The 27,179-nt window shown below is 38.0% G+C and overlaps 4 protein-coding genes across 8 annotated transcripts; 2 read left to right on the top strand and 2 right to left on the bottom strand.

The window, feature by feature from the left end:
• The first annotated feature begins 56 nt into the window (after positions 1-56).
• On the top strand, positions 57-7,156 carry LOC105174739 (BRISC complex subunit Abro1-like protein). Of its 4 annotated transcripts, XR_016062817.1 has the most exons (4): positions 57-1,039; positions 1,200-1,287; positions 1,748-1,846; positions 2,022-2,221. XR_016062817.1 is itself a non-coding variant. In XM_088875457.1 (3 exons), the coding sequence occupies exons 1-2, from the start codon at positions 209-211 to the stop codon at positions 1,245-1,247; spliced, it is 879 nt and encodes a 292-aa protein (XP_088731583.1). In that variant the 5' UTR covers positions 57-208; the 3' UTR covers positions 1,248-1,287; positions 6,399-7,156. The 4 variants fall into 4 exon arrangements, 3 of the variants coding, with proteins under 3 accessions (XP_088731583.1, XP_011095227.2, XP_088731582.1); XM_088875457.1 differs by lacking the exons at positions 1,748-1,846; positions 2,022-2,221 and adding an exon at positions 6,399-7,156; XM_011096925.3 differs by lacking the exon at positions 1,748-1,846.
• LOC105174612 (MATE efflux family protein) lies at positions 2,612-8,825 on the bottom strand. Its single transcript, XM_011096769.3, has 13 exons — positions 8,324-8,825; positions 7,947-8,068; positions 7,502-7,660; positions 7,255-7,385; positions 6,558-6,693; positions 5,805-5,901; positions 5,602-5,702; positions 5,108-5,271; positions 4,491-4,562; positions 4,260-4,376; positions 3,530-3,625; positions 3,332-3,453; positions 2,612-3,214 (listed from the first exon to the last, which is right to left on the bottom strand). The coding sequence occupies exons 1-13, from the start codon at positions 8,626-8,628 to the stop codon at positions 3,151-3,153; spliced, it is 1,686 nt and encodes a 561-aa protein (XP_011095071.2). The 5' UTR covers positions 8,629-8,825; the 3' UTR covers positions 2,612-3,150.
• Positions 8,826-15,072: 6,247 nt separating this feature from the next.
• On the top strand, positions 15,073-22,096 carry BRCA2B (BRCA2-like B). Of its 2 annotated transcripts, none has more exons than XM_088875153.1 (19): positions 15,073-15,296; positions 15,395-15,550; positions 16,007-17,098; positions 17,179-17,303; positions 17,391-17,545; positions 17,918-18,040; positions 18,114-18,308; positions 18,381-18,462; positions 18,553-18,603; positions 18,694-18,769; positions 18,876-18,987; positions 19,055-19,126; positions 19,928-20,123; positions 20,192-20,374; positions 20,484-20,626; positions 20,715-20,777; positions 20,858-21,068; positions 21,457-21,624; positions 21,706-22,096. In XM_088875153.1, exons 1-19 carry the CDS (start codon positions 15,143-15,145, stop codon positions 21,766-21,768), a joined length of 3,420 nt encoding a protein of 1,139 aa, XP_088731279.1. In that variant the 5' UTR covers positions 15,073-15,142; the 3' UTR covers positions 21,769-22,096. The 2 variants fall into 2 exon arrangements, with proteins under 2 accessions (XP_088731279.1, XP_011095226.2); XM_011096924.3 differs by having other exon boundaries at positions 15,395-15,556.
• A 1,876-nt stretch (positions 22,097-23,972) lies between these two features.
• TBL35 (TRICHOME BIREFRINGENCE-LIKE 35) lies at positions 23,973-27,023 on the bottom strand. The gene is made up of 6 exons (XM_011096768.3): positions 26,669-27,023; positions 26,004-26,289; positions 25,706-25,877; positions 25,233-25,429; positions 24,955-25,107; positions 23,973-24,419 (listed from the first exon to the last, which is right to left on the bottom strand). The coding sequence occupies exons 1-6, from the start codon at positions 26,892-26,894 to the stop codon at positions 24,089-24,091; spliced, it is 1,365 nt and encodes a 454-aa protein (XP_011095070.1). The 5' UTR covers positions 26,895-27,023; the 3' UTR covers positions 23,973-24,088.
• Between the last annotated feature and the right edge of the window lie 156 nt (positions 27,024-27,179).

Here is a 27,179-nt window from a genome sequence, read left to right as displayed (position 1 = left end):
TTAATTAATGTAATAAAGACGCAAACAAAATTATGATATAAAAGAGTAGAGCACATAAAATCATAAACCCCCAAAGTCCAGACCAATAGCTCAAATTCAACAGTAGCAGAGGCAGAGCCTGTAGCCGGGAGCTGCCCCGACTTCATCAAATCTCTCTCTCTTTCTCTTTTCATTCTACTCAAATCTCGCACTCAAGCACACAGTGACAATGGATGATTTCCCGATTGACAAGATCCAAATATCCGGTGCAACCTTAGCCTCCCTCCTCCACCGCTCCTCCTCCTCCGCCGGCGACCTTCATGGCTATCTCTTTGGCCACGCCACCGTCTCCACTCCCAATCCTCTCTCCGATCACCCAACCACCACCACTACCACCTCGCTTCTCTTCCTCACCATCACCTCCTTCCTCTCGCTCCCTTCCCACCTCCCCCTCCCTCCCCCACCCCCTGCCACCAACTCCGCTGCCCTCCTGGGCTGGTTTTCCGCCCGCCGGAAAACCCCTCTCCGCCCCTCCTTGAAAGACACCACCACCGCTCATTCCCTCTCCTCCTCGCCTTCTCTAGCCTTCACACCACAAAATTCCACTCTTTCCCTCGCCCCATTTCTCTTCCTCCTCGTCACGACGCCGTTTCAAGATCAGTTCATCCACACCCATGAATACAAGGCTTTTCAATTCAAAGTCAACGCCTTCGAGCCTAAGAGTCTAAACATTGTTAACATTGGGCCCTCTTTTCGATCGCAGTACGAATCTTTTAGTCCCAATGTGCAGTTTCCAATGATGGATTTTGAGTTGAGGGGGTCAAATGCAATGTTGGAGGATGAAGCGGGGGAGAGTTTGGCGGACAGAAAGAAGCAATTGAGGGATCAGAAACAGTTGGACACCTGCGCTGAGGGTTTTGACGTTGGCAGGCTGAGTAAACTGATGGGCTCTGAGGCCGCTTACACCGGGGAACTTGAGGATTTGTATGATAAAATGCTGGCTAAGATTGATGGTTTGTCAAAATTAGTAGAGCAGACCAATGCTAAAGTTCTAGAACAGGTGAGAATGCCAATAAACCTTCAATTTTCCATCAATAATGTAGTCTTTTTTTAGGCCTAAGTGCTGCAAAAGCTGATGATTATTGGAAATCAATAGGCCGGAATCTTTTCCAACATTTGGGAGTGGTGTTATAAGTCACTGGGGTTTATTTCTTTTTCAGGAGAATCATAATATGAAGTTGAGGTGCAGAGTTGCTGGCTTAGAATAAGTTGCGGATAATTTCGTGGTGTTGCATTTTGCTGGTTGAGGTAATCTTCTTGCTTCCTTGTTCTTTTATTTTTATTTTGTTTAAGTAGATGGCTTTCTGATTGAGCTCTTTGTTTCTCAGTGTGACATGTTCCAATTAGTTTATCAGAGTTATTCCTGCATAGAGCAGTGGTGAAATGATCTATTCCCCCAGCATCATAGTTTGATATTTGCCCTACTTTGGGGTGCGGTGGTTATACTCTGTTCTTTTCTATCTAAACCTGAGTTAATGTGCACCGAAAGGAGAAACCCACATATTCTCAATATATCGGTGCTTTGCTTGTTCTACCATGTATACTTTTGCCTTCTTGCTAGGAAGGAAAATCTGACAGTTTGTGAAGAAAGAATGTTTAAAGAATAGGTGGCATCAGTGACCCTGATAAACACTAACAGTAATACTACTAATGAAATTAAACAAACTGCATATTTAAACATCTGACGAGCGTTTTTCTGAACTATCAGTGTCTCTTCTGGGGCTTAAGCCCCTTACCTCCTTGTGCCCAATCCCAGCAATCAACTTTGTCAATATTTCAAACTTGTTTGGTGGCCTTTGACATCCTGGTATGACACACATATTTGCTTATGGCTTCACTCAGTAAATTAAGGGATTCATTATTTTGTTGCTAAAATAAGGTAAATGGGTGCACTTATTGTGTTTAGTTTGTATCGCTCAGTCTCCTTTTATTATTTCTGTGGATATCCGTGGAAGCATAAGGTGCATAATTACATCTTGCAGCTTGGCGACATACTATCCTTGCAATGCTGTTCTGTAAGATCACCCGAGATCAACTGGACTGACCTGTGCTCCACCTTGATGTACAATAGCTGGTTTTCTTATTAATCAGCGTATTTCTGTAATGAACCTACTTCAGGATGGAAAATAGGAAAATTGAAATTGATGAAATGAAGTGTTGGTCCTGATCTTCTTTGTTGTTACTGATTTTGTTACTTTCCACTCAACCAACGCCTTATAGAACTACCCACACCTGATATAAGTGTTATTGTCTGAGCTAGCTGCACCTTCTGCTGCTGGTGACCAACTGTGGTTGGCTGCACAAAAAATGAACATTACGAATAATTTCTTTGTGGAAATAGCATGGCCTAATTGATATCTTTAGGCAGGTTGTTTGCTTTGAAGGTAAGCAGTGGAGATGAGTTTTTTTAAGAGAACAACGCAATTTTCTGTTGCATTTGCGTTGAGGATGGTCTGTGTGATGCATGTCCAAGATAATTGAACAGAATCATTGACCATCTTGGGAAATGTTCCTACATTTTAATTAGCTTGACTAACATCAAGAAATTGAAAACTGAACATTCTCACAAGAGTTTGCATCAATAAAGATAACATATTGAAGGGAGCTGAACAGCGAACACTTACACTAGCACCTGGCAACTTCAAGAGACCAGAGAAAGTTGAATAATACAAGAAAATAGTTGAGAGAATTTATGCTTTACAGTTAAATCTTATGTGCATGTAGAAGTGGACAATTCTATGGCACTACAAGTTGATAGATCATTGAAATGAGGCTGTACACGAATCGGTTAGTTTGGGAATTAGATATCTTGCATTGAGGAATCACCACCTTATTCTTGCTCCATCACTGTCAAATAGGCGTGCACTCAAAATACAGCTTTCGCTTACATGTACTGTAATAAATCATCCAGTAGCTCAGTAGAAGTGGTGTCTCCAGTCAATTCAGGCATCCTCAAATCCCCATGAACATATCTATGATCAAAAGTCGCCCCAGGCTGAGCAACTGAGCAGGCAAGCCACCTGAAGAAGGGCTGGCTAATTATATCTTCTGTGTAAACCCAATGGTGAAGAAGATAAAAAATTGGTGGAATTCAGCAAATTTTGTGCAGCTTTAAGTACTATCTTCATCCGTATCCAGCCAGAGCAATCTCCATGGTCCACTTCTGGTGCTTAGCCTGGAATCAACAAAGATTTCTGTCACCTCTCTAATGCCATAGGTGTCCAGGAGAATTTCTGTACCATTATGAATTACAACTGCCAGAGAGAACGAAAGGTTGTGGGTTGTAATTTACCTCAACATTCCAGCTACTACTCGCAAAGTCATAAAGAGAAACAGCCCACCCCATACACCAGCAAGACCAAATGAAGGAGCAGTTAGCAGTATGAAGACTGACGAGATCAGTCCAACAAACACCTAGAAATCAACAGAACACCCATTAATTCCTACACAGGTAAGTGAGGCATCTGATTAAATGGAATAAAAACATTACCATGGAATATGCAGCAAACCCAAAGTCTGAAACCCCATAATATAGGCCATCAAGAACAAAAGCTATTGCATTCATTGGCTGAGATCCAGCGACAAACTACAACACGAAAACAGTGATGAAACATATTTAACTTAAAAAAGCATTTTTGCAACTTCTGGTAAAGATTGCCTGAGCAAAAATTAGTGACATCAAGGCACAACTATACAACTTTGAGCAATAAAACTAATAAATACGTGGTATTATTTGTAAGTAAGTTCCCGACAGCATTAAAACCAAAACAATGTCAGTTAGCTAACTTTAAATGACTCTGAGGACAGCATTAAAACCAAAACCATACCAATTAGCTAACTTGAAATGGTTCTGAGTAGCCGTGATACCCAAAATCAACTGACATTGCAAATTTATTAGACTTGTGTAGGGATCACCCTCTGCTTATGAAGCCAAGGATGGTTTTTGTTTTTCTTCCCAACACAAAATTAAAATCACCCCAGCTCATTAATTTTTTATTGACTGACAATGGAATACCAGTGGACCTAACAGTCTTAACTATGTCGCTTCATCTAGTGACCTGTGATTTTACATTACTAAAACAAAATTTTAATGAGGCCTGAGGAGATACATGCATCTAAATACCAGCGTGGTAGCAAGCTCGTTCCATTCTCTCTTGTGCTTTATCTAATACCCGTACTAAATTCATGAAGAACTATTCCAACAATGTTGACATTCTCACCAAGGTTCCAGATCTGGCGATTTCCAGAACTTTTGAGTCTGTGCTAAATAAGCTCGAGAGCGCACCAAATCCAAGGAACAAAATCACAGCCAAAGCTACCCCCATTAGTGAGCCAATCTGATAATCACGTAGAAATAGTACATCGAGTGAGGTAAATTCCCATTGATCGAGAGGTCATTTATACTAACATTTGCAAAGAATTATAACTAATTGAGAATCAGATTTACAAACCTGTAGCACTTTGTAAGTCACCTGGCGTGCCAGACCATAGTTCCCTTGAGAGTAGTCACTAGCAAGGAGAGTCTGGAAAAGATGTCAGCAGGAGGAGGAAGAATTAACAGAACCATATAAACTGATGTCCAGCAGATGGAAATGCTCTAAGAGACTTGAAACATTCTCGGAATTGTACACACACACACACAGAGCAAAGTAGAGTCTGATCGATTACCAGAATAGAATGAACTAGGTATCTAATTCAAACCTAAGATGGCACATGAAATTAGCTTTATTTTGACATATCCGCATCAGTTGAACACGGAACTAAGAGTTTTCATGTCGCTCATTTTTTGAATTAATGATTAGTTTAAGCCACCATGAAAGTGTTGCAAAGTTAAAATAAAAAAAATGAAGATCACGAAAGACAGGTTCATGAAGATGAAGGCTGTAAGCACCAAAAGGACGATGACAAAATATCAAGTGCATCATAAGAACAGAGGAAAAAGCAAGGAAACAAGTGCTAGCATGTGATCCTTGGAGGAGAGGTAAATCATTTGCAAACTTAATCTTCTCCAACTAACTCAAGGAGCAGTCTATATATATTTATTACTAACAAAATCTTACAAGTGTACCTGACCAGCAAGTGCTAAAGCATCATTTAGCAAAGATAAAGCCAACCAGACTTCAAAACAAATCTGATGGCCAGCCATTTGTATGGGGCCTTCTCTTGCTGCCATAGATGTAGCTAGCGTTGTGATTGCAAGGACTGCTAATGTTCTTGCTGTCAAAAGGGCACCTGGAAAATGAAATAGAGAAATTATTTGTACAAATCTTGGCTCGCGTAAGTATAAACAAACTATTCATATTTCTATAGGACTTTATAGCGGGAAAATAAACCTTGCTGCTGCACCAATAAATCAAATTCAATGCTTATGTTATATGCGTGAGCAAACTTTTGTCATCTAAAAATTGAGCTATGCCTCAACTTTTTAATGATTGAATCTTACACCTTCCTGTAACACTTACAAGGCCTCACTAAATTACTATATTCTTTCTATTATCATAATTGCATATAGTCAATGAAACAGCCATTTAACAGAATTTTGCAAAGTATCTAGGAACCCACCAGATTTAAGATACTGAACAATCCTCTGGCCGTTGATACTTGGAGCAATGAGCAGGACTTCGTCACTCAACTTCCATAGAAGAATTAAAGCTGTCAAATACCTGATACACATACATGGAAGTTCATGCAAGCTGATGGAAAGCAGTGGTTTCAGATGTAATGCGTGAAGCAACAGTGGTAGTTTTACCACATCATTGACGTACTCAGAAATCACAGTAGCAACGGCAGCACCACCAATACCAAGACCAAATGAAAATATTAATATTGGATCCAGTATCGCGTTGAGTAAGTTGCCAGCTCCTGAAACCATAACAGATGCAGTCAGCAAGAAAAAAGAATTCACAATGGCACTTGGATAAGATGTAAATAAAAAACTAGAAAATTTACTAAATTACTCATATTCAGTATCATTTGATTGGGTCATGTCATTGGCCAAATTAATTTGCAATTATTGGGACTGAGATCACCATAAGGAAATATTAAAATGCCCCATCTAACCTAAAATCACTGACATAAAAGGGTGCGCACCTCTTCTCAATGGCTGACGAGGTACTTGATTACTAACATTTGATCTGAATAGTTAACATGAGAATGTCCAGATGCTAAAGATAAAAGTTTCATCTTTGATGCTGCAACATTAAGTGCCTACCCAAACCTTTGCTATGGTATAGAATGGCAGTTGTAAATAATCTATTTGAATGTACACACTTGTCAGAATTAATTGATGAAGTGATATTTACTTATGTTACATTCTGATAAGACTTCAGCTTAATAACCCAACTTTGCCTCTTGGACAGGATATTTAGTAAACCTTTTGCAACCAGGTCAAATTGCTGCAAGCAGCTACGTGAAATGACTTTCTAATCTGATCAATATCAGATGCTTGCGAAAGGAATGCTTTATAGTTCACAAGAAGCAGCTGTAGCATGCATAAACTATTATGGTGTAGTACTTGCCAACAGCATATAAAGGTGTCTTCGTATCCTTGAATCCACGAAAAGTTCCTTGAGCAGCAAGCGCTACCACAATTGGTGGAGCACCCAGGGCCCTCAGTGTAAGAAATTGTTCAGCTGGCATGCGCATTGGTGAATCCTGTGGCAGGCCATATAAGAGTTAGGTAACTAGGCAAAATCTTCTATAGATAGCGATATATTAATCTGGAAAATGAGAGGCTCAAATTTGCATTTTCTTTGTTCATCCATCATTCAAGAATGAGAAGTTCAAACATAGAAGTAGAAAGGAAGCTATCTCTGGACAACGCACAGTGGAATATTCCGTTAGGAATCATCATCATAGTCACGATGGACATGCACTAACTTGGTCTTGTTCAAACTTAGAAGCAGAAAGGAAATTATCTCTGGACAATGCACAGTGGAGTATTCTGTTAGGAATCATCATCACAGTCGCAATATGACATCCTGCCGACATTGGTCTTGCAAAGACAAAGTCTACATGAATGTATATGCAAGAGCATGGGACAAACTTTAGTATTCCTTCCATTTGAAACTTATTATCCGAATCATTCAAAAGTCATGTTTCAAGTTTCATGTAACAACTGTCAGAAATTTTGTAGCCAAATGAAAATTTGAAGCGCAGTTGGATCCAAAAACTATGTCCACAACGGAGTTCCTTGGTTAGCTAAACAAGACATACAACAGGTATACCCATCGTATTCATTAAGAAACTGGAGCCTGTGGAAAGTGCAACAGCTTCTACGATGCCAAGAGCTGCAGCAAGAATTATAGCATTCGATACTGAAGGAAGAAAGATCTTGCTCTGCAAGTCTGCAAGGCAATATTACATCAAGATATAACCCCCTTAATGATGGGAAAAAAACCACAACAGTAGAGAACAACACAGATTTTAGATGGCACTATAGATGCTCTGGGGAAAAGAGTACCTTTGGCAGTTTGACTGTAGTCATCAGCAGCTTTTACAATAGCTGCCTGTTCTTCAGCAACGAAGGATGTCGTGACATTGAGCAGTGGTACATTAAATAATTTAGAAACAAGGTTGAACACAGCACCAGACACACCAACTGCTGCCAGTTCAGCGGATCCTAAACAACATGAACTGAGGTAGTTGAAAATCATGCTTACCGGAACTTGCGGATGTCAGACATGAGAATTAACCGGGTACTGAAATAAAGAAAGACATTCTAATCGCCTTTGGTTTTCTTTACTACCAACATTATCCCCAAAAGAAAGAGTATTATGAACCTAGTCATGCCAAGCAGGCCTGGACTTGGGAAGCTGAATATTTATTTCTAGATTTTTCCCAGGGGGTCAACACAAGTTGCCAAAGCAGAATTGACATGGAATGCAAAACCAAAAGAATGAAGGTACCTAAATGGCCAACAAATCCTGTATCAACAAGTGAAGTAATTGGGTCAGCCGCGAGAGCCAGAGCTGCTGGCAGTGCAATTGACAGAATCTCCGTTCCAAGTCCATCCAGTTTAAATCCCTCCCTACAAAATCCCAAAGAATAAATGCTCTTTTCTGGCTAGACAAATAACTATCCAATTTGTACACCTTGGACAAGTAATACGAATGCTATGAGAAAATGAACACTCCCGAACAGATTCGCGAGTCTGTTATAAATTGTCCAATTCCAATTTTCAATGTCCAAACATAGGATAAAGACAAAGATAAAGTAAACAGTGCACCAAAAAAAAATGAAATGAATCCGGAAAGCACTTCCAGTAAACGCAAGAGCAAACTACCAAAGACTACGCAGCAACACTGACAGCGACTTCGTGCCAGGGTCCGAATCCGGCTGACTAGCACCGACCCGATCATCTGCAGGCCTGGACTTCCGTTTTTGAGGTATTGTGCTGGGGTTCTTATCAGCCGACGCCTTCGTGGTTGTACGGAATCGAATTGAGTTACAACCTCGCGAGCATGTCGTCAAACATCTAAACTGCGAAGCGCTGGGAATGGGTGAATAACAGTTACAGCCAAAGCAGCAATTCGCGTGTACAGAGAAGTGGTAACGCCAGCGGTGTTGATGTATAACGCCGAATGCCATGGTTGAAGTTCTGAAGAAGAACAACTCTGCTGAGATTTCTGCAGTATCCTTACAAAGCAGACATCTATATACGTTACAAGTATCGTTTTCGGATATCAGCCGAATTTCAATGGCTACAACAGCGAGTTGAGGAATGAAAATATCTCCACGTCCGTTGGAGCTACACTATATATAACTGCGTTTCAAGCTTCCAAAGCCACAAAACAAAAGAAAACGGAAGAAATGGATGGCTGTGCTATAAAATTATCAGTCCCAATTTGAGGGACAATGGACCAGACCGAATGGACTGCATCCCAAATCCATAAGGCCCAATATGCTAACCTTTAAATGGGCTATTTATAATACTCATCGTTTTTTTGTATGTCGAATAATAAATCTGAATTGTGTACAAGGAAAAAATATCTGATTAATACAGAATTTTTTATAATGAATTAAGAAAAAAAATAATTTGAGGATTACATGTAAGTGTTGGTAGATGAATTGGATATTAGAAAACAAAATATAACCAAATAATGCATACATGGGATGGCCCGACATATTGAGTGCTAATTTCTTTCATTTTCGTTTCTTCCTTTCCACATGCCAATTCATTGCGTGAGATACACAAAAAAGGAGTGCCTCCGGGATTTTTTTCAACATATACGTACTAAAGAATTAAATTTCACTTTTATTTTTTTCATCAAAGCATATTTTATATGGGAATGAGAGGTTCGTGTTAGTTCATCTCTAATTAACTGTGATGTCCATAAAATAGGGTGCCCCAAACGGTTCAAAAAAAAAAAAGAGATCACAATAAGCCAAAGAAGAAACCTTAAACAAGGTCGGGAAGCTCGATTTAAGTAAGGCCCCCAAATGCACAGCCTGAGCAAGGGAATTAGGTGCCCCTAAGAAGCCCATCCAAGTAAAAGCCCAGAGTGTCCATAGAGAGTCAACAGTAGGTAGCAGGTGCCTTGTACAAGTCCTAGAAAGTAAATCCATCTAAGGAAGCTCAAGTAGCCCGAAGCTCAAGAAGAAGATTACGCAGGCCCAAAGGAAAATCAAACATCTTTCTGTCAAGATAAAGGCAGAGGCATACTTAGGCCCCACGTAGAGCTTAATGCCCTGGGCTATGTCACATCTCATCTAAACTAAAGACTGTCTAAATTATTATAATGCGTCTCAAAATGAGATTTAAAATATAAAGCATTAATAATGTATATAACATATGTTCATATCTCTCTCTTCTTCTTGTTTCTTGTTTGTTGTAGTTCTGAACATATATTTGGATTTGGTGTCATGTGGCAGGTGAAAGGTTTGAATTATTAGGATAGTAGCTGAATGGGAAGTTGAAAGGAAGATGGGACGAGTTAGCAGTCCCAAAATAAACCTAATTTAGCTTCCATTTGGAAACCCCTACACTACACTTATTACAGGCTACTACAACAATCACTGACTACCAAGATATGACTGATCAAAGCCCTTTACCCTTCTTCACTTGCATGCATTTGGGTATCGGTCAACTCTCTCTGCTTTCTTTCACGCTTCCTACTATTTAATAAAAATATATAAAAGCAGATTCCTTCTACCTGCCCACTTTCCCTTATGCAAACCCTCAAATTACATTTTCTTTATCAACTACTTCAAATATCTATACATACAGTATCTCTTTCCGGGTGAATGATACATTACATGTTATAAGGAAAATCATAGTAATTTAGTCCAGTAAGTAGTATATAGAGTAGCAATTTTAGTTGTATACAAATTTATTTGGTCAAATTATCCTGTAATTTTTAAAATTTTATATATTAATAACAAAAATGATCAAAATGATAAAAAAAAGCGCGCTCAGTGCATACATGTCATGTGCACTTTTATGACCATTTTAATAAATTTCTGTCATTTTCGTTTCAATGTGTAAAGTTCTTAAAATCACAGGACAAAATTACAAAAAGAGATAAAATTACCGCCCAGTAAAATTAAAAAATTTTCCCATCCTATTTTCCGCATTTTTGTTGACTTAATTGCTTTAGCATTAGTTTCGTAATTATAGAAGAATAATTAAGAAGGAATCCGCATGCATCGTCAACATCGTCATTCCAATTACCAAAATTCAGAGAGGGTAATACTGAATTTATTTTTATTCATTTTAATTACTTGCTATTACAATATCTATTAATATACATAGCAGTACGAAATTTATTATCATTCATCTACAATTATTGAATTAAAAGAATATCTAATTAGTCACATTTAAAGGAAACTATCAACGAAATTACGTCTAATTCCTATTAATATTGTCAAACTCAATTCGAATTCAAATTTTCCAACGACAGTTGATATTACATATTTCCGGAATCTGCAAAATTCAAAAAACATTATATGAAAAAGATTAAAAAAATAGAAAAAAGAAAAAGGAGTATGGATAAGTACTAATAAAAGGGTGGAAGGAAGGATTGAGATGAATGTACATAATGCAAGCACGTACCCACCTTTCCAACCATCATTTCCTTTTCGTACCTAATTAATGACACCACCATACGACAACGTAGTAGTACGGTCAAAACCCATGAAACTCAGGATGGATAGCGCTATAGAGATCTATCACTTCCGCCACCGTCCACGGCGGCGGAGGGTACTAAGATCATACATCCATGGTGCTATCCCTCCTGAGCTTTACGGGTTCTCCATACTCTTTTTTTTTTTTTTTTTTTTTCTTTTTTTCGCACAATGCCAAAACTTTTACCGGAGAAAATCTGCATGCATGAACTTTGTAGTTTAACCCCACCACACACACACACACGTGGGTATGTGTTAGAAAAGAAGGGGTAGAGAGATGAGAGAAAGGATGAATGGTGAAGGAGAAACGAATGGAAATGGGGTGTATTTATAGAAGCAAAGTAACGTGGAGAATGTCAGACCAACGTCATCAAAATTCTCTCTCTCAAGATCCAGAGAGAGACAGAGAGAGAGAGGCCCCCGTATCGGAAATCTTTGACTAAATTTTTGTAGCACATTGTGTTGGATAGCGAAAATACGTATAAGTATATAGTAATCCTAAACAATAAAGCCCTGCCGACTACGTTACTTTTCTTCCTCTCTTGAAAATTGAAATTATTAAGTACGTACGTTTTTATGTGGAATTTTTTAACTCGCCACTGCTTGAAAATGGTTGTAGATTTCTTAATTCTTACAACTGTGTCCTTTCGACTTGACTGCTGCGACTAAGACTCCAAGCAGTAGAAGTTTTTCTTTTTTCCCCTTTCTTTCTTTCCTTCATCATTACTTTCTGTTTTAATTTCTCCACAAATCTTTAGTTTAATGATGGGCATAAACTTGGACATGATCCATTTCACATCGCATTATAATCATATAATTAATATAACAACCTATGGATAAACAGTAATTAATGTTCATACATCAAGCTCCATTTAATTTGTCCTAATTTTGGTCCACTTGGTCTTTCAGGCCGCATATAATCATTACATTAATTTACATATCCGTATAATTAGGGTTACAAAGGTAGAAGTGACCATTGCCGAATATTTGGTTTCAAGGCTATTTGAATGACCACACTTGAGTGCCGACATTACCCACTTGTTGTACAAAATTTGGAAGTTCGATACTAGTACCGATCACCAACCTAAACTCTCTGTGATTTCATACCAACCTATCTCATACTAATAAAATAAGAATTTAGCTGAGACGAAAATATAGCAATCATAGTTGAACAATGAAATTTGTATATAAGAGCGTGCGGTAAAAAACATTTCACCCACGACGAGAATTTTGAGTTGACAATAAAATTATGCACTATGTTTAGTTTTATTTTTAACTTGTTTTGGTGTGTTTTGTGGGGATAGAAAGAGAAAAACAAAGATAAATAAATACGTGTTAGAGATAGTGTGTATGTTTGAATTTGATTTTAGAGATAATATAAAAAAGTATGATATGTTTGATTTTATTTAGTGAGAGACAAAAACTACTCTTCATTATCAAATCATGTATCTTTTATATATATTTTATATATATGTAAGAGTATGTATATAATTTTTTTAGTTGTAGGACCTATAATTAATATAAACTTATTTTGATAAAAAATAAATGAGATATTATTTCAAAATACGACCAGAACTTTCAAAACAAATATTTATTATGAATGAAACCAAACACTGTGACGTTGTTTTCTCTATAAATTAATAGGGCTAATTAATTTTTTTTTGGGGGGAAGAAAAAAAAAAAGCAGCAGCTCGTGCTCGTTACTGATCTGATATGAGTGGCTAGATTGAAATTTTGAGGAGGAAGAGGGGTTTAAAGTTGAGAATAAGAACATTTATGGGAAATCCCACATTCCATTACCCACCTCCTCCTCCTCTTCCACTGACATGACATGGAGGGACGCATCGGAAATTGTAGTATGGGTCTGACTCCCACACTAAAAATATTAATATCGAGGAATTATTATTATTATAGTAAAGACGGAGAAAGAAGGACGCAGAAGTAGACCAGAATTCCAGACTAGTTCACCACCATCGAGGCTCTCTCCCTCTCTCCAACAATTTCAAATCTTCAACACTACCTATTTAATTCTTTTTAATATAAATAATCATTATATAATTGCATCATAAATATCAATTAATAAATTAAAATAAATTCTCATTGCAAATAGATTTATATTAATTGAACTAAATATTCACAAATCGACTATGACTCGAATTCACTACCTCAAATATATCTTAAAACATCATTGATATTCACGTCCTTTTGTTGAATCTGTATATTTATACGCTGCAATTTCATTTTAGCACAATGATTATGAATTGATTAGTATATGCATTTATAAGAAATATATATAATCAAAATTGGTTCTCCAATTTTCCGCGAGACACAGACGTGGTTATGTTGTTAATAGTCAACGTGATTCTACTTTTTTATTTGACTACTTGTAAAAAGAAATTCAATCTCCAAAGATTTAAAATGAAAAATATACCTTAATAATTAAATTATTTAATTTCCTCAAAACTTGACTATAAGTTAAAGAATTAATCAATTGTAGTAAATAAAATAATGAATTCAATGGTGAGGTCCGGCAGGGCCAGCAGATGGGTGGAGTGGCCAAATGTTGGTGGCAAATCAGGGCCTTCTTCAGTTAACCATGGCTCGCCACGTGGAGGAAATGCAGTAAATAGCAGTAATTTCCAGCATCATAACAATGTTAAGATAATGATTAATCTAAACCTTAATTATTACATTCTAAATTTCCAACTAATTAAGAGTCGTTTATGGTAATGATGATAGGCAACATTTGCTGCTATATTGGACGACAACAAGTGTTTCGGGCGTGTGGAAAGTCAAGCTCAAATTTTGTCAAACAAGAATACAAGTCGTGTATTGTTTTGTATACAGTGAGAAGAATGTGGTAAGTAGGGAGGGAAGATGGAATTAAGAAGTTGCCGTCTCCGTGCTTGAAATTTTATTTCTCTCCATTTCCCATAAATGATTTTTCAAGTTTTAGTGTTGCAGGAAATTCTTAAATAAGAAATTTGATTTGTGATGATAAAGAAATGTGGATGGTCCGTCGTCCCCTGGTTCCGCCAACCAAAGGAAGGGGGCCGGGTAAGTAAATGCGAGCATGATGAGTTGATGACAGAACATGGGGTCGGACCGCAGTAAATAGGGGTGGTATAATTAAGCTTGGTTAAGCATTGTCGGGATATAACTAATGCATCAGACGGTGGCAGGCCCGGATCAGGCGCCCTCCCCATAAATACACTTTCGAATTACAAAATACTATTGCCACCCACAAATATAATAATTTGTGGATATTTTTAGAGATATATGCATATTATTTAAAAAAATAAAAATAATTTATATAAATAATATTGATGCATGTATATATAATTATCTAAAAAGTAAAAATATTTTTTATAAATAGTTTTACTGTCCTGTTCTTGGCATGTGTAATAAGTTAGTAAATTGAGTTGGAGGGAACGAAATTTGAGACGCTTTGAGCATACGGAGCGACCACTGAATATCATAGCCACCATTATTGTGGAAGATTAGACAGAGGATTATCAGTGTTAATTTATCTCGTTCTGTTAGTTCATGTGCGTTTTATAGATTATGGCGTATCTCTTGGCCTGTCGAGGGAGAAACCACCAGTTGAGCACTGTTGTACTGTATAATCTTGTTTTATTAATGAAATTTACATTTAGCCAAAGAAAAGAAAAATTGAGTTGGAAGTCGCACGTAATTCTTTTGTTTTTCCCCAATAACAATATTATTACCATGATTTATAAGGTGGGGCTATTGGGCCAGTGATTGGATGGGCCCCAATTAATTTGGTTTTTGTACAGTGTTGTGGACTTTACAATTCAGAAGCCCAAACATTCGGGAAAAGGGAGCCCAAAGCTTTGATACGCGCCACTAGTTTTAAAAAGTTTCCCGCTTTCTTATACAATTGCCAATTCTTTTCTGAATTGCACTTACTCTACACAAATTCGACTAGAAAAGCAAAACCCTAGGCGTGTGCCGGGAAATGTCGACGTGGCAGATATTTTCCGATGGCAGGAATAAATTCCGGTGGGAAATTACCGATCACCAGGTCGAGAAAGAGGAGCAATGTGACGCCGTACACCAACAACATACCGACGGTCGTCGTCTACCTTCCATGGCCGATCTGTTGCTTCTAGGCACGTTTATATCCATTCCTTAGTTACCAGATTATTTGTAGCTTCTATTAATTAACTGAACTTTCAGTAGTGTTTAATTCTTTTTTGAAATTGCCTAGGTTGTTCGAAGTTGGTGGAGAATGGGCAGGGCATTGAGGAAGACCCACCAATGTTTCGAACTGGATTGGGAAAGTCTGTTCAGGTGATGCAGTCTTCAATAGCAAAAGCACGCTCAGTTCTTGGTGACGTGGATGATGACACGTTGACTGATAAGGGTATAGGTATTTTTCTTTTGTTTCTTGCGCTCCTTCACGTTTTTGGTTGTGTTGGTGCCATTAAATTGGGAATAACAGTTTGTTGATTTGGTAATATAAGCAACCATTATTACTTGATTCTGGCATATTCAATTGTTTGAGTGACATCAGTGACTAGGCAGCTGATCATGCTTTACAAGTGGAACAGAGTAAAGTTAGAACTTCACTGTTTTATGCTGTACTGTTTGCATTAACTATTCTGCTTTAGTAAATGACATTCATGTAGCAAAAGAAATTCTAATGATTAGTATAACTGAAGTGGAATTTGTCCAACATCACAAATCTGAATTGATTTGAGCTTTTTGTTGCGCTCTGACGAATTATAAATATATGCTTTCAAGAAACTACTGTGGTGTAAGCACGCAAGGAAAGATGGATATAAACAATGCATCTCTTTTTAAACAAAATCACATGCAGGCCACTTTGCTGGAAGTGAAAATGGATATGCTCTGTCGAAAACAATGTTTGAGATGGACCCACAGAGATCAGCGGTTACATTGAAGTCCAGGTTGCAGAGTGCATCAGAAAGTGTACTTAATATGTCAAATTCCATGTTCCAGACAGGATCAGGAAAAACAGTCAACATATCTTCAGCTGGCCTACTTAGAGCAAAAACTTTGCTAGGTCTGGACCAAAATTATGATCGAGAGTCTTTAGATGTATTTGAACAGACAAAAAAAAAGTCTACTTCCACAAAGTCTCGCAAAAATCTATCTCATCTAGAGACTGAGGATGTGAGTACCTTAAGTTTGAGTAGTTCTACCAAGGTTTTGACATCTTCCAGTCTTCCTTCTGATTCCTGCAGAACTGCAGCAAAGGAATTTCAAGATTTCACGGCTCCAAAGCCTCCTCCTATCAGATTTCAAACTGCTGGGGGGAGATCCATATCAGTTTCTAGTGAAGCATTGCAACGAGCGAGAAGTTTGCTTGGAAATCCTGAATTTGATTCATTTTTAAATGATGCAAGCACTGATCCACAGTTTTCAGTAACTGATGATGGAAAACCCAGTAGTTCTTCTAACCAAGAAAATGATCTTAGTACACCATTTTTGCAGAAGGGGATAGATAATGGTGACTGGTCCCTGAGGAATTTTACATCACCCTTTGCATCAAGCACATACCTGAAGCAGTCATTGGGTAAATCTGAGAAACTATTACCACGGAATAACTTGATTACAAAGTTTGATATGGAGGCAGCAACTAACACTTTTGATAGGCCTTATAATGGACTTAGTTGTGATGGAAAGCCCCCAAATGTTAACAGCTCTTCAGAAAAGTTGGACTGTTTGGGAAATTCAGTTCAGCTGAAAGTTGATCCCTTGAAGCGGTCATTATCCAATCGGGCACTGGTGGATATCTCAAATACCATGAAAACGGATCACATTGATAATAAGCAATATTTAGGTGAAAAGCGAAGAGTTCGAAGGATTAGCTATGTTTCTCCATTTAAGAAGCCTCGGAGTTCATTTGTCACCCCTTTAAACAAAAGTAACTCTTCAGTTCTTAATGGTAAAGTATCAAGCTTTTAGCTTAACCTCCTGCTTAACAATATCTTTTGTTTGAGGTTCTGAGGCATATATTTTCTCTAGCTTTGTCTAGACCAGCACCAGAAGAGCCTTCTTGCAGAAAGAGGGTTTCAATGAGATACCCACTTCAGGTTCAACGAGCATATGTCAAAGAATATGTTTTACAGCCTCCATCACTTCAAGAAAAGGTATATTTTCTATGTACACATTCTTATTTTTCACTGATAGCTTTTCCTTTTGGAATTGATACCCTACGCTATTTATCTTGAAATTAGATGGTGAACTTGCTAGAGCATGTGAAAAGAATGAACCCAGTTGCTGCTGAAAGTTACACATTCCAGAATGAAACATCTTCAGAATGCATTGGTCCAGAGGCTTTTTACTTGATGTTGTCTCAGTCTGGAGCTTCCCTCCAATACTTGACCAAAGAGTAAAACTTTTCTCTAGCTACTTAAACTTTATCAACATGAATTTAGTAGGAGGTGGCTTTTCAATGCCTATAATGTGTACTGGAATTCAAATTCCCTATATCACTTGCTATGTTTTAGCGTGCAGTTTGTGCACATCTACATGGTTTTCCAATTGATTATTAAGAAATGACTTTTTTTTTTAGTATTGCACTATCTTTCTGTCACTTATTCTGTCTGCTTTCTTAATGTCAAGGGTCATATATACATTGCTAATCCTAGTAGTATACTCGTTAATGAGTCATACTTGAATAGATAACTTCATGGATATTTTGGTGCATTCTTATCATCCTACTTTGTTTCATTCTTTTTGATTTTTCCATCTTTTAACACAGGTGGGTTTCAAATCACTATAAGTGGATTGTTTGGAAACTTGCCTCTTATGAGAGGTGCTATCCTGCTAAATTTTCTGGCAAATTGTTGACAGTCACTAATGTGCTTGAAGAATTACGGTACAGGTATCTGAGTTTCATTTTGTTATTTATTTTAGTCAGCCATTTCAGGAATCTTATAGTCCCCTACATGTGAGAGGTATGAGAGAGAAGTAAATCATGGGCATAGATCAGCAATCAAGAAAATCTTAGATGGAGATGCGCCACCTTCTTCAATAGTACTTTGCATTTCCGCTGTTGGTGAAAGCCATGACTTAAAGTTTGGAGATCAATTTGCTTCAACGGAGGAGAATGGCGATGATAGAACTTCAAAAATAGAGTTAACTGATGGATGGTGAGGAAGTTTTCACATTAATCCTTTTGGACGAAGTTGATTTCCACCGGAGTAACTCAAAGAATTTATTAGGTATTCCGTTAAAGCTTTGTTGGATGAACTACTATCTCAGAAGCTTGCTTCAGGAAAGTTGTTTGTGGGGCAAAAACTCAGGGTACAATATCTTTTCTTGTTATCTTCATTAGTGCATCCATTCCATTTGAGAATACTTCCTGCTGCTTACAGTTTGTATTGTCATCTGAAGATCTGGGGAGCCAAACTCTGTGGGTGGCCTGGGCCTGTTTCACCCTTTGAGGTCAATCTGCAGTCCTAGTTTTCTGCTATCTCTGTTATGTTGAATCGTTGGTCTTTGTTGTTTATTGACTAGTGCTATATTTCATTTCAGGCATCAAAGACAACTAGTTTATTATTGCATATGAATGGCACTTACAGATGTCATTGGGCTGAAAGATTGGGATTCTGTAAGGGCTTGCTATGTTTTTCTGCTTTTTTATTTGCTACAATATGTTTCTACAGCATGTTTTTTGGTTTCCCCGAGCCTCAGTCATGGGCTTACCTTGCACTTAGGTAAAAGTGCTGGTGTTCCATTGGCATTCAGATGCATCAAGGGTACTGGAGGCACAGTCCCCAGCACTTTGGTTGGTGTTACAAGGATATATCCAGTTTTGTATAGGGAAAGGTAACCTACTTGTCACCTAACATATTGTTCTATGAACTGAGTTTGACTGGAATAGCATATCATCCAGGTTAAGCAATGGGAGTTTCATTGTGAGGTCTGAGAGAGAGGAAGCTAAAGCACTGCAGTTATATAATGAAAGGTGATGCTTGTGTTGCCAATTTTAACTGATTATATATCGTTCTGTAATAATAAGTAAAATATTAGTCTGCCAGAGATTTCTCCACACTTCTTTTCAATTATTAATCTGTTTTGTGCTGGGTGTGAAAGTATGCAAGATAAGAAGGTGTGCTACAGGTATCATATGGTCATTTATGAATGCACAGTGGATATGTCGTTCAAGGATCATTAATTAAGGGAACAATCGTTTTACCATCTTTTAGTAAATGAAGGCATGTAAAAGTGAGATTCAGACTATGAACTCTTGTAACCTATCATATTTTCTATGTTTCTTCGAGATAATTCATAGATATGATGCTTCATGTTATAAATGTGCCAACGGAACTTGAACTCTAGAATACTATATTTTAGTGCTTCAATTAATGTAGAGGAACATATCAATAAGATAGGGTTTCTAGCATACCCTAGATTGTTTCCAAAATCTTTTCCTTCTCTGGTATTGCTTAATCCTCTATTTACTTCCCATGCCATCCTGAAAATATTTTATTGTTCTTAGCTTACCTTTTTGGAACTATAAAAATCCACATCCCTTCTGACCCAGATTTGTGTCTTAATGTTGCCCTGTTACACTGTATATAGTTGATTGGACTTGAGATGCCAGAAGATAAATTTGTTAACAATGGAAGCTTGGATCAGTTGATTGGATTACTCTATATATTCTTTCTTGATGCCCTTCTCAGTAATCTAAATAAGTCCTTTTATGGTATGTAAATTAAGTAGAGGAAGAAATGCAACCTGATTTTTGAGCTTTTTTTGGGTCCAGGCGTGATGTTGTTGCTGAAGGAATCATATCAGGATTCCAAAAGGAAACAGAATTTAATGTTGGTTATGATCATGAAAGTGAAGAAGGGGCCAAACTTATGAAGTTACTTGAGACAGCTGCGGAACCAGAGGTTTTAATGGCGGGAATGAGCTCAAAACAATTAACTTCTTTTGCTTCTTATAAAACGAAGTTGGAGGTATGCCGAAATGTGTTTCTTGACTTTCCATCTACAAACCATCTGATTTGATTTGCCTGCAATGTTAGGCAATGAGGCAGTCAGACATGCAAATATCTATTCAGAAAGCTATGGAGGCTGCTGGGCTTAATGAAAGAGAGGTTACTCCATTTTTGAGGATTAAAGTTCTTGGTTTGACAAATAAACACCAACCACGAGAACGTTCTCCTAGGAAAGGCTTGATAACAATATGGAATCCAACACAGGAACAGGTGAATTCACACTGCACATGCATGCCACACTGACCAAGTTTCTTGAAATTCTAGTTCTTTTCCAATTAAAACTTTTATGACTCGTCTGTGGAATCTCATTGCTTCTTAGATGCTAGAGCTCTCCGAAGGGCAGGCATATGCTGTTGGAGGCCTTGTACCATCTAGCTCTGATTCAGGTATCCTTTACCTACAAGCAAGAGGATCAGCCAGCAATTGGCGACCTCTGTCTCCATTGATGATGAAGAATTTTGAGTAAGTGATTGCAGAAACATGCATTTGTTTCTCTGTGTTCGTCAGAAAAATGTTTAATTGTTGGATGATCAACAACTTGTTCTTGCAGGCCATTCTTCACTCCTCGTTCATCAACTGCAATATCAAGTTTGAGCGAAGTTCCCATCTTGAGGTAGGACTTTTGATGTCATGGAATTGCTGGCACTTCTGAATTTTGTGCATTGAGTTTGACATTGCATGGATTTTGTGCAGTGAGTTTGACATTGCAGCTTTTGTTGTTTATGTGGGAGAGGTATATAGACAAGGTCATCAACAGAAGCAGTGGGTGTTCGTGACGGATGGATCCACAGCTGGATTTTGTTCCAAGGAATCACTGGATGCATTACTGGCCATTAACTTCTGCTTGCCATACACTGAATTTGACTCATCTGCACCAGTAAACTCTAATATTGTAGGATCTGTGGTCAGTATTTTCAGATATCTCACAAAAGCCTTCATCTTGGTTGTCCATCATGTTTTCTGTTATTCTGCAATTAACTATTTGTTGAGTTTTTTCTTCTAGCCAAAAACATCGTGAAGAACATAAGTACTAAGACTGCAGATTATAGAAGAGAATTCTTGAGAAAAGTTTTTTTTAACCTTTTCTTGCAGTTATATAAAGTAGTTTTTCTAATGACAACAGCATCCATTCTATTCTATTTTCTTTTTCAGGGAAGTAAATACTGTAATGTGTCTGCCAATCCGACTAATTTCTAGGATATGAAGTGGATTGGAAACTGAAATACTGTTGGTAGATTATAAGGATCACTTATAGTTAATTCTGAGAACAGATTCACTTATCTCCTTCACAGGTTGGGTTTTGCAATCTCACCAAGAGACCAAGAGATCAAGTAAATGGCCTGTGGGTGGCTGAAGCAACAGAAAATTCTGATTACTTTCTAAGTTATGATCATGCAGGTTATAGCCATTTAAAAGATGTTGCTGCTTCAGTGTTAAAATGGGCAAATACATCAAGTCTGGTATGACTCTCATATTACAACATGCCGTGTATTAGGTCCACCCTGTATAGATAATATATTTATGTAAATTTGTTTATGCAGATAACCGAGAAGCTTAAGGAGACTGTCTCTTCTATTATCAGAAACTCAAAAGATGGATGTTGATTGCACATATTTAAGCTCTTGAAGTGCACGTCTCTTTGTATCTTAATCCTCGGCATTGAGCAAGGCTGCCTGCAAAATGTCCCAGAGACCCAAATCAAGTATAAGCTCGAGATAAGCATTGAGAATGGGTCGACTATAGTTTCTCTTGGTGTATAGTGTTTCTGTCAAATATCGGAGTAAGTACTCCGATTGTACAGTGCATGTAGATCATCATTGTATAAATCAAGTCAAATAGTATAATTAGTTGGGAACATTGTTTTCTGGAATATCAGAATGCTGCAGCAAGGCTGTTCAGCTTTTGCATTAAGGTGGGATTGTTTTTAGTAAAGTTTTTGCTGAACGCCAATGTCTGAATGAAATCCTTTCATAGTACTCCAAATGCACTTGCAAGTCATTTAGTTTGATGGACAGAGAGCAGTCATAGCAGTCGTTTAAGCGGTTTGAATGAGTAGTTTTTCCTTTGGGCGTAAAGTAAATTAACTAATTCCTGAGGAATAAATGGAATATATTTGTGTGGCTTAATCGAGTTCTCTTCTACCAATTCTGAATCACAGGTTCACATCTGTCATTCCTGCTATTCAAAATGTTTTATATAAAAGATGAAGAATCATTGGTGTGGGGAAATCTGAATTCTCCCATTTTTGGCAGTGCCAAGTGGCTGAAGGGGGGTTGAATTCGTATTGTCTTTGTGTACTCTCAACTGTAGCATGTCTTGATTTCTAACAGCACAGAATATCTTCCCTTCTTAAAAGTAGAACTTGCATGTCTGCAAGGAATATCGTTGCCAGCAGATCAAAATTTCAAGTTATGGGAATTTTGTCATGTGCGTCTCCAGGTATATCTTTCCCCAGATCAGTTTTAATACCAAAACCGGCAAAAACATGGTCAAGCTTGCAAATGTTTCATGCTTTTCCAAGGAAAACAAAGGGAAGACAAAAAAGATAACACCCCACAACACAGCACGATAGGCATGTCCAAGAAGACACACAGATGAAAGAACGCTGAGGGAATATCACATAGTACGTCCTTTTTGTTCTTTTTCAATTATTGTCCTCTTAGCTACTCCATTCCATTCTATTATATCTATATAACAGTAGTATGGTCCCAAGAATTAATGCTAACTCTCAAGGAACTGGTTTAGGAAGAATACAAGTTATGGAACAAGAAAGAAACAATTTACTTAGAGGATGCATCAAAACTAGCAAAGGCCCATGGCTGGTTCGTCGACCCACCAAAAATGGCGGCCTTGTCACCAAATATCGCTTCCCTTCCGACAGAGAGCGGCTGAACAATAAGCAACGGGAGCGAAGGAGAAGGTACTTGACCCATAAAATCTTTGAGGGCCTAAGGGCTCACGGCAACTACAATCTCCCGAAGCATGCTGACTCTAATGATCTTCTCAAGGCGCTTTGCGAGGAAGCTGGGTGGCATGTGGAGGAAGATGGCACGATTTTCAGGAAGGTGGGAGTTTGTTTCTCCTCTCATCATGGTTTTTGCACGTTGAATGTTAACACTTCCGTTTATATATATATATCTCGAGTGTTTCTGTGCTCATGCATGGATCAAGATGTTCCTTTATTGAGGGTCTGAGGATATGGTTTCCATTTCTTCACAGCAACCCGTTTCATCAGAAGTGCCAAGGTTGATTGATGGTGATTCTTGTCAAACTTCGGGTGACTTTCAACTTGAAGACGAAGGGTTTTGTAAATGTTGCTCCACATGCAAAAGGGAGCCCGATACCACCCTCACCCTCTGACCGATCATCTCAAACAAGTGTTCAACTCAGTGTTTCAATTCTGTTGGCATGGCGTGAACTTGATCCGTTATCATCTTGCTAACTTATCACATGATATGTATAATTCAATATTGTTAAACTATGTTTAAGATCCTATTTTAATCTTAAATACGAACAAAATTGAAAATTAATTTGAATATTCTCATATGTCTAGAAACAAAAAATAAAAATAAAAGTAAAGGGTAGATGATTGATTGATGGCTATCAACCCGGAAATTGTTCATAATGAAAAGTTTGTTTTATATTATGTATTGGTGCATTCATGTTATATACGATCAGCCATGCATATATGGTTCACTTGGTAGACTGCAAAAGTATAAGTACAAGAGACAGTTCTATCAGCCACAAAGCTATAATTCGTCTCAATCCACTTCAAGAATGGTCTTTCATCACATAATCAACTTGCTCATTTGTTAAAAGCAGCATGATTCACTTCATTACTTGATTGTTTGAAATGTACATAGAATTAAGAGCCACAGATCACGATTTACGAGTCCAATACGACCTTATCTAGTGAACCCCTTTTCACAAAAATTGGAATAGTAACTCATTCCATACGTCGGGCACCCCCGGTAAACACCAGTGCGTGCAATCAGAATAGCTAGCAGGATTTGCCAATTTCTCAGGGCTAAATGACTCCCAGAACTTGCGGTAAATGGTGGGATGGCCGTCTTTTCTGTAATCAGAGAGCTGAGTGATGTTGAGAACAAAAACCTTGGACCCCAACCTACTCAACACTTTCTCCACCATCCGCATCGTGGGTAAGTCGGAAGCCGATCCCCAATATCTTTCATCATGTATAGGCTGCTTCTCATCATAACAATTGCCTTCACTTCCAGGCTCCCACTCCTCTTTCCTGCTCAGTCAATAATAATATCCATGAAAAGTAACTCCAAAGTTTCACTTAATTAAAAGAAAAGCAAAACAAAAAGAAAGAGATGAAGAGACTAATTATACGAATGGGAACAAGAAGGCGATTGATACTAAATTACTTAAAATTTTCCTTGAGAAAGAAAAGGAAGGAACAGCTTGACAGAAAATATAAGCTCGGTCGTGCAGTCAGCTTATAATCCATGATTCACCCTAGTTCGGAGTTAAATTCAATCTCAGGCAAAAAAATTTCATATATCCACTAAGCCAACGTGGTCTGACGTCCACCTTTGTGAAAAGTCTAACAAAGCAGAAGAGAGTCTAGCTCAGAAACTTGGTTCCAAGAATTAAAAATTGAATTCAGCTCACGAACAACTCAATACTTGCATTCCGGAATCTCTCAATTATGAAACAGAAAGACACGTGAACTTCCTAACCCCCAAGGAATTTCGCTTGAGAAAGCATTACATCAAGTCCAAATTCGTTCGGGCAAAGTTTATTTGAATTCAGAGAGGGCTTACAGTTGATGTGTAGGCGACATTGTAACAAAGAAAACTTTCTTCTTCAAGGGATCAACTTTAGAGGCCACCCAATCCGCCCAGGATTCCATGGCCAACTCCATACCACCCAGCCCACCAATTTCTTCACAAACACCGTTTTCTTCATCGCTCCATCTAAACATAATTATTAAGACACATGTGAGCTACAAGCATTTGCTTCAAGGCCAAGAAACCTTTTTGCATCTCCATTATAGAGATGCTAAGCTTCAGTAGTACAAGACATTCAGGATTATACTTACAACAGCTTAACTGGCCCTTGTCTCCACCATAAGAACGAATTAAAGACCAGTATATCGGCATGCTCCCATTGTGATGAATGCCTAAGAATTGAGTCCGGACGCAGTATTCTCTCACTCATTCGGTGATCAACCGCATCATCAGAGTTAGACTCAACGAGGAGAGGTGCCCATAGAAACTCCAGAGTGGCATTGTAATTCTACAGAGTCACGACCGCATAAAAAATGAGAACCATGTGATGAGTTTCAAACATCTGTTGCATTCTGAACTCTAGGCACTATTTAGGAGGTCTACACTTTGGTTATTTATGATTAACTAGCTTCACTAGATTATTTGCAGTAAGAGTTTTTGATTGTAGACATGCTCATTAAATTGTTAAACTTAGCTAACTTTAGCCATTAACATTACATAAAATTGGAATATACATAAAGCATTGGTGTTATTCTCCTCATAATAATACACACATGCAACTTACCTCTGCTCTAAAAATTGTAAGTTCGGAATTTGGTGTGATGGACTGCTTATCTGCTGGAATTGCAGACTGCAACAAACACAACATTGATATCCATTGCCCTCTGTTCAGTGAATCCCCTACAAACATTAATCTCTTCCCCCTCAATTTCTCCCACATTTCAATTGCGTTCCACCTACGCTTTCATTAACAAGAAATCATCAAAAAAGTTCATTTGAATGAATACCTAAGAAAATTATTCTTTATCCGAGTGCTTAACTAACAATTAATTTATATGGTATAATTCATATAACAGAGCTACCTCTTCATATTGCAGTTATGGGGTTGCCATCTCCAGAACTGATACTCTATATCAGGCCTCCCGTGCTTCTGGCAAGCCAACTGATCAGACATGTATGGACAACGAGACCCATTATACAATGGATATGACGTGTTATCAAAAACCCATTTTCCGGAGAATAAGTCACACCCTTCCACCGCCGAATCAGCCTGAAGATCGTCCGATCCCGGCCTGTGAAGAGCCGAAACAGCTCTCCTCCCACTATACCTCACCGTGGAACTGCATGTAGTAAATTTATCTATGCCGACTACAAAGCCAACCAAAAAAGAAGAAACACAAGTTAGAGACAGAAACCATATTAAACCCTTTCAATTTAACAATCCCAATTCTGTTTTACTCCCACAACAATGCAGAGGACAATAGAAAATCAAATTCAACATTCCAGCAAAAATAACAAGTAAAATTTACTGTATCCATCATTATTATGAGAACATGTAAGCAGTAAAGCCAAGATTTCAACGAAATTAAACTCAGAGATCCTCGTTTGCTTCGTCCCAAGAAGCGCAGAACAACAGCAATTCAAAAAAATCCAAAAGCCCACAAAAATGACTAGTAAAATTTGCAACAACCTTATTAATACAAACGTATATAGATTTTGAAGGCATTCAAAGTGAAGAGAAAGTAACCTGGAGGTTTCTTTGAAATTTGAAGGACCTGGGCCGGTCTAGAATTGTTCAATAAACCAGCTTGAACGGCAGATGGTCGCTGGTCACCGTTACTATCACGGGGAGGCTGGTCTTGGTGAATCCCTCGAATGTTAGACTCACTATAGAGGATTGAGAAAGCAATGAAAACAAAGAAGAGGAGAGCAATAAGGGGGAAATGTGTTTTTCTCTTTTGCCATCTCTGCATTGTATCTATGGATGTGTGAGGGAGAAGGGGAACTACTCGATTCTGCTACTCCAACAATTTCAAGAATTTGGTCAGCCGACAACGACCCTGTCGTCTAGGCTGTAGAAGAATACATGAGAAAGAAGTAGGATTTAGTAAGTTCATTATTATTATTATTATTATACTTACAAGTAAACATATGAGCCTGCTTACTATGGATCAGGAATTTTTAATGATCATTATGCCTTCCCCTAATAAAGACATAGTCTGTCGCGCTTTCACTTAGACAAATGCTTTGAATGTAAA

This window comes from Sesamum indicum, linkage group LG11, assembly GCF_026168435.1.
Source record: "Sesamum indicum cultivar Baizhima isolate 11 linkage group LG11, ASM2616843v1, whole genome shotgun sequence".
NCBI classification, from domain to species: Eukaryota; Viridiplantae; Streptophyta; class Magnoliopsida; order Lamiales; family Pedaliaceae; genus Sesamum; species Sesamum indicum.
The sequence above is the reverse complement of the archived record's forward strand: the minus strand, read 5'-3'. Positions and strand labels throughout refer to the sequence as shown.

Coding starts and splice junctions, on each gene's coding strand:
- LOC105174739 (XM_088875457.1), top strand. CDS start 209: ATGGATGATTTCCCGATTGACAAGATCCAAATATCCGGTGCAACCTTA. Junction 1,040..1,199: donor ATGCTAAAGTTCTAGAACAG/GTGAGAATGCCA, acceptor TTTCTTTTTCAG/GAGAATCATAATATGAAGTT.
- LOC105174612 (XM_011096769.3), bottom strand. CDS start 8,628: ATGGCATTCGGCGTTATACATCAACACCGCTGGCGTTACCACTTCTCT. Junction 5,703..5,804: donor GTTGCTACTGTGATTTCTGA/GTACGTCAATGA, acceptor TATGTGTATCAG/GTATTTGACAGCTTTAATTC. Junction 3,454..3,529: donor GGTTTGCTGCATATTCCATG/GTAATGTTTTTA, acceptor GTTGATTTCTAG/GTGTTTGTTGGACTGATCTC.
- BRCA2B (XM_011096924.3), top strand. CDS start 15,143: ATGTCGACGTGGCAGATATTTTCCGATGGCAGGAATAAATTCCGGTGG. Junction 18,463..18,552: donor TTGTGGGGCAAAAACTCAGG/GTACAATATCTT, acceptor TGTCATCTGAAG/ATCTGGGGAGCCAAACTCTG. Junction 20,627..20,714: donor TTGATGATGAAGAATTTTGA/GTAAGTGATTGC, acceptor TTGTTCTTGCAG/GCCATTCTTCACTCCTCGTT.
- TBL35 (XM_011096768.3), bottom strand. CDS start 26,894: ATGCAGAGATGGCAAAAGAGAAAAACACATTTCCCCCTTATTGCTCTC. Junction 25,878..26,003: donor CATAACTGCAATATGAAGAG/GTAGCTCTGTTA, acceptor ATGAAAGCGTAG/GTGGAACGCAATTGAAATGT. Junction 24,420..24,954: donor ATGTCGCCTACACATCAACT/GTAAGCCCTCTC, acceptor TTGACTGAGCAG/GAAAGAGGAGTGGGAGCCTG.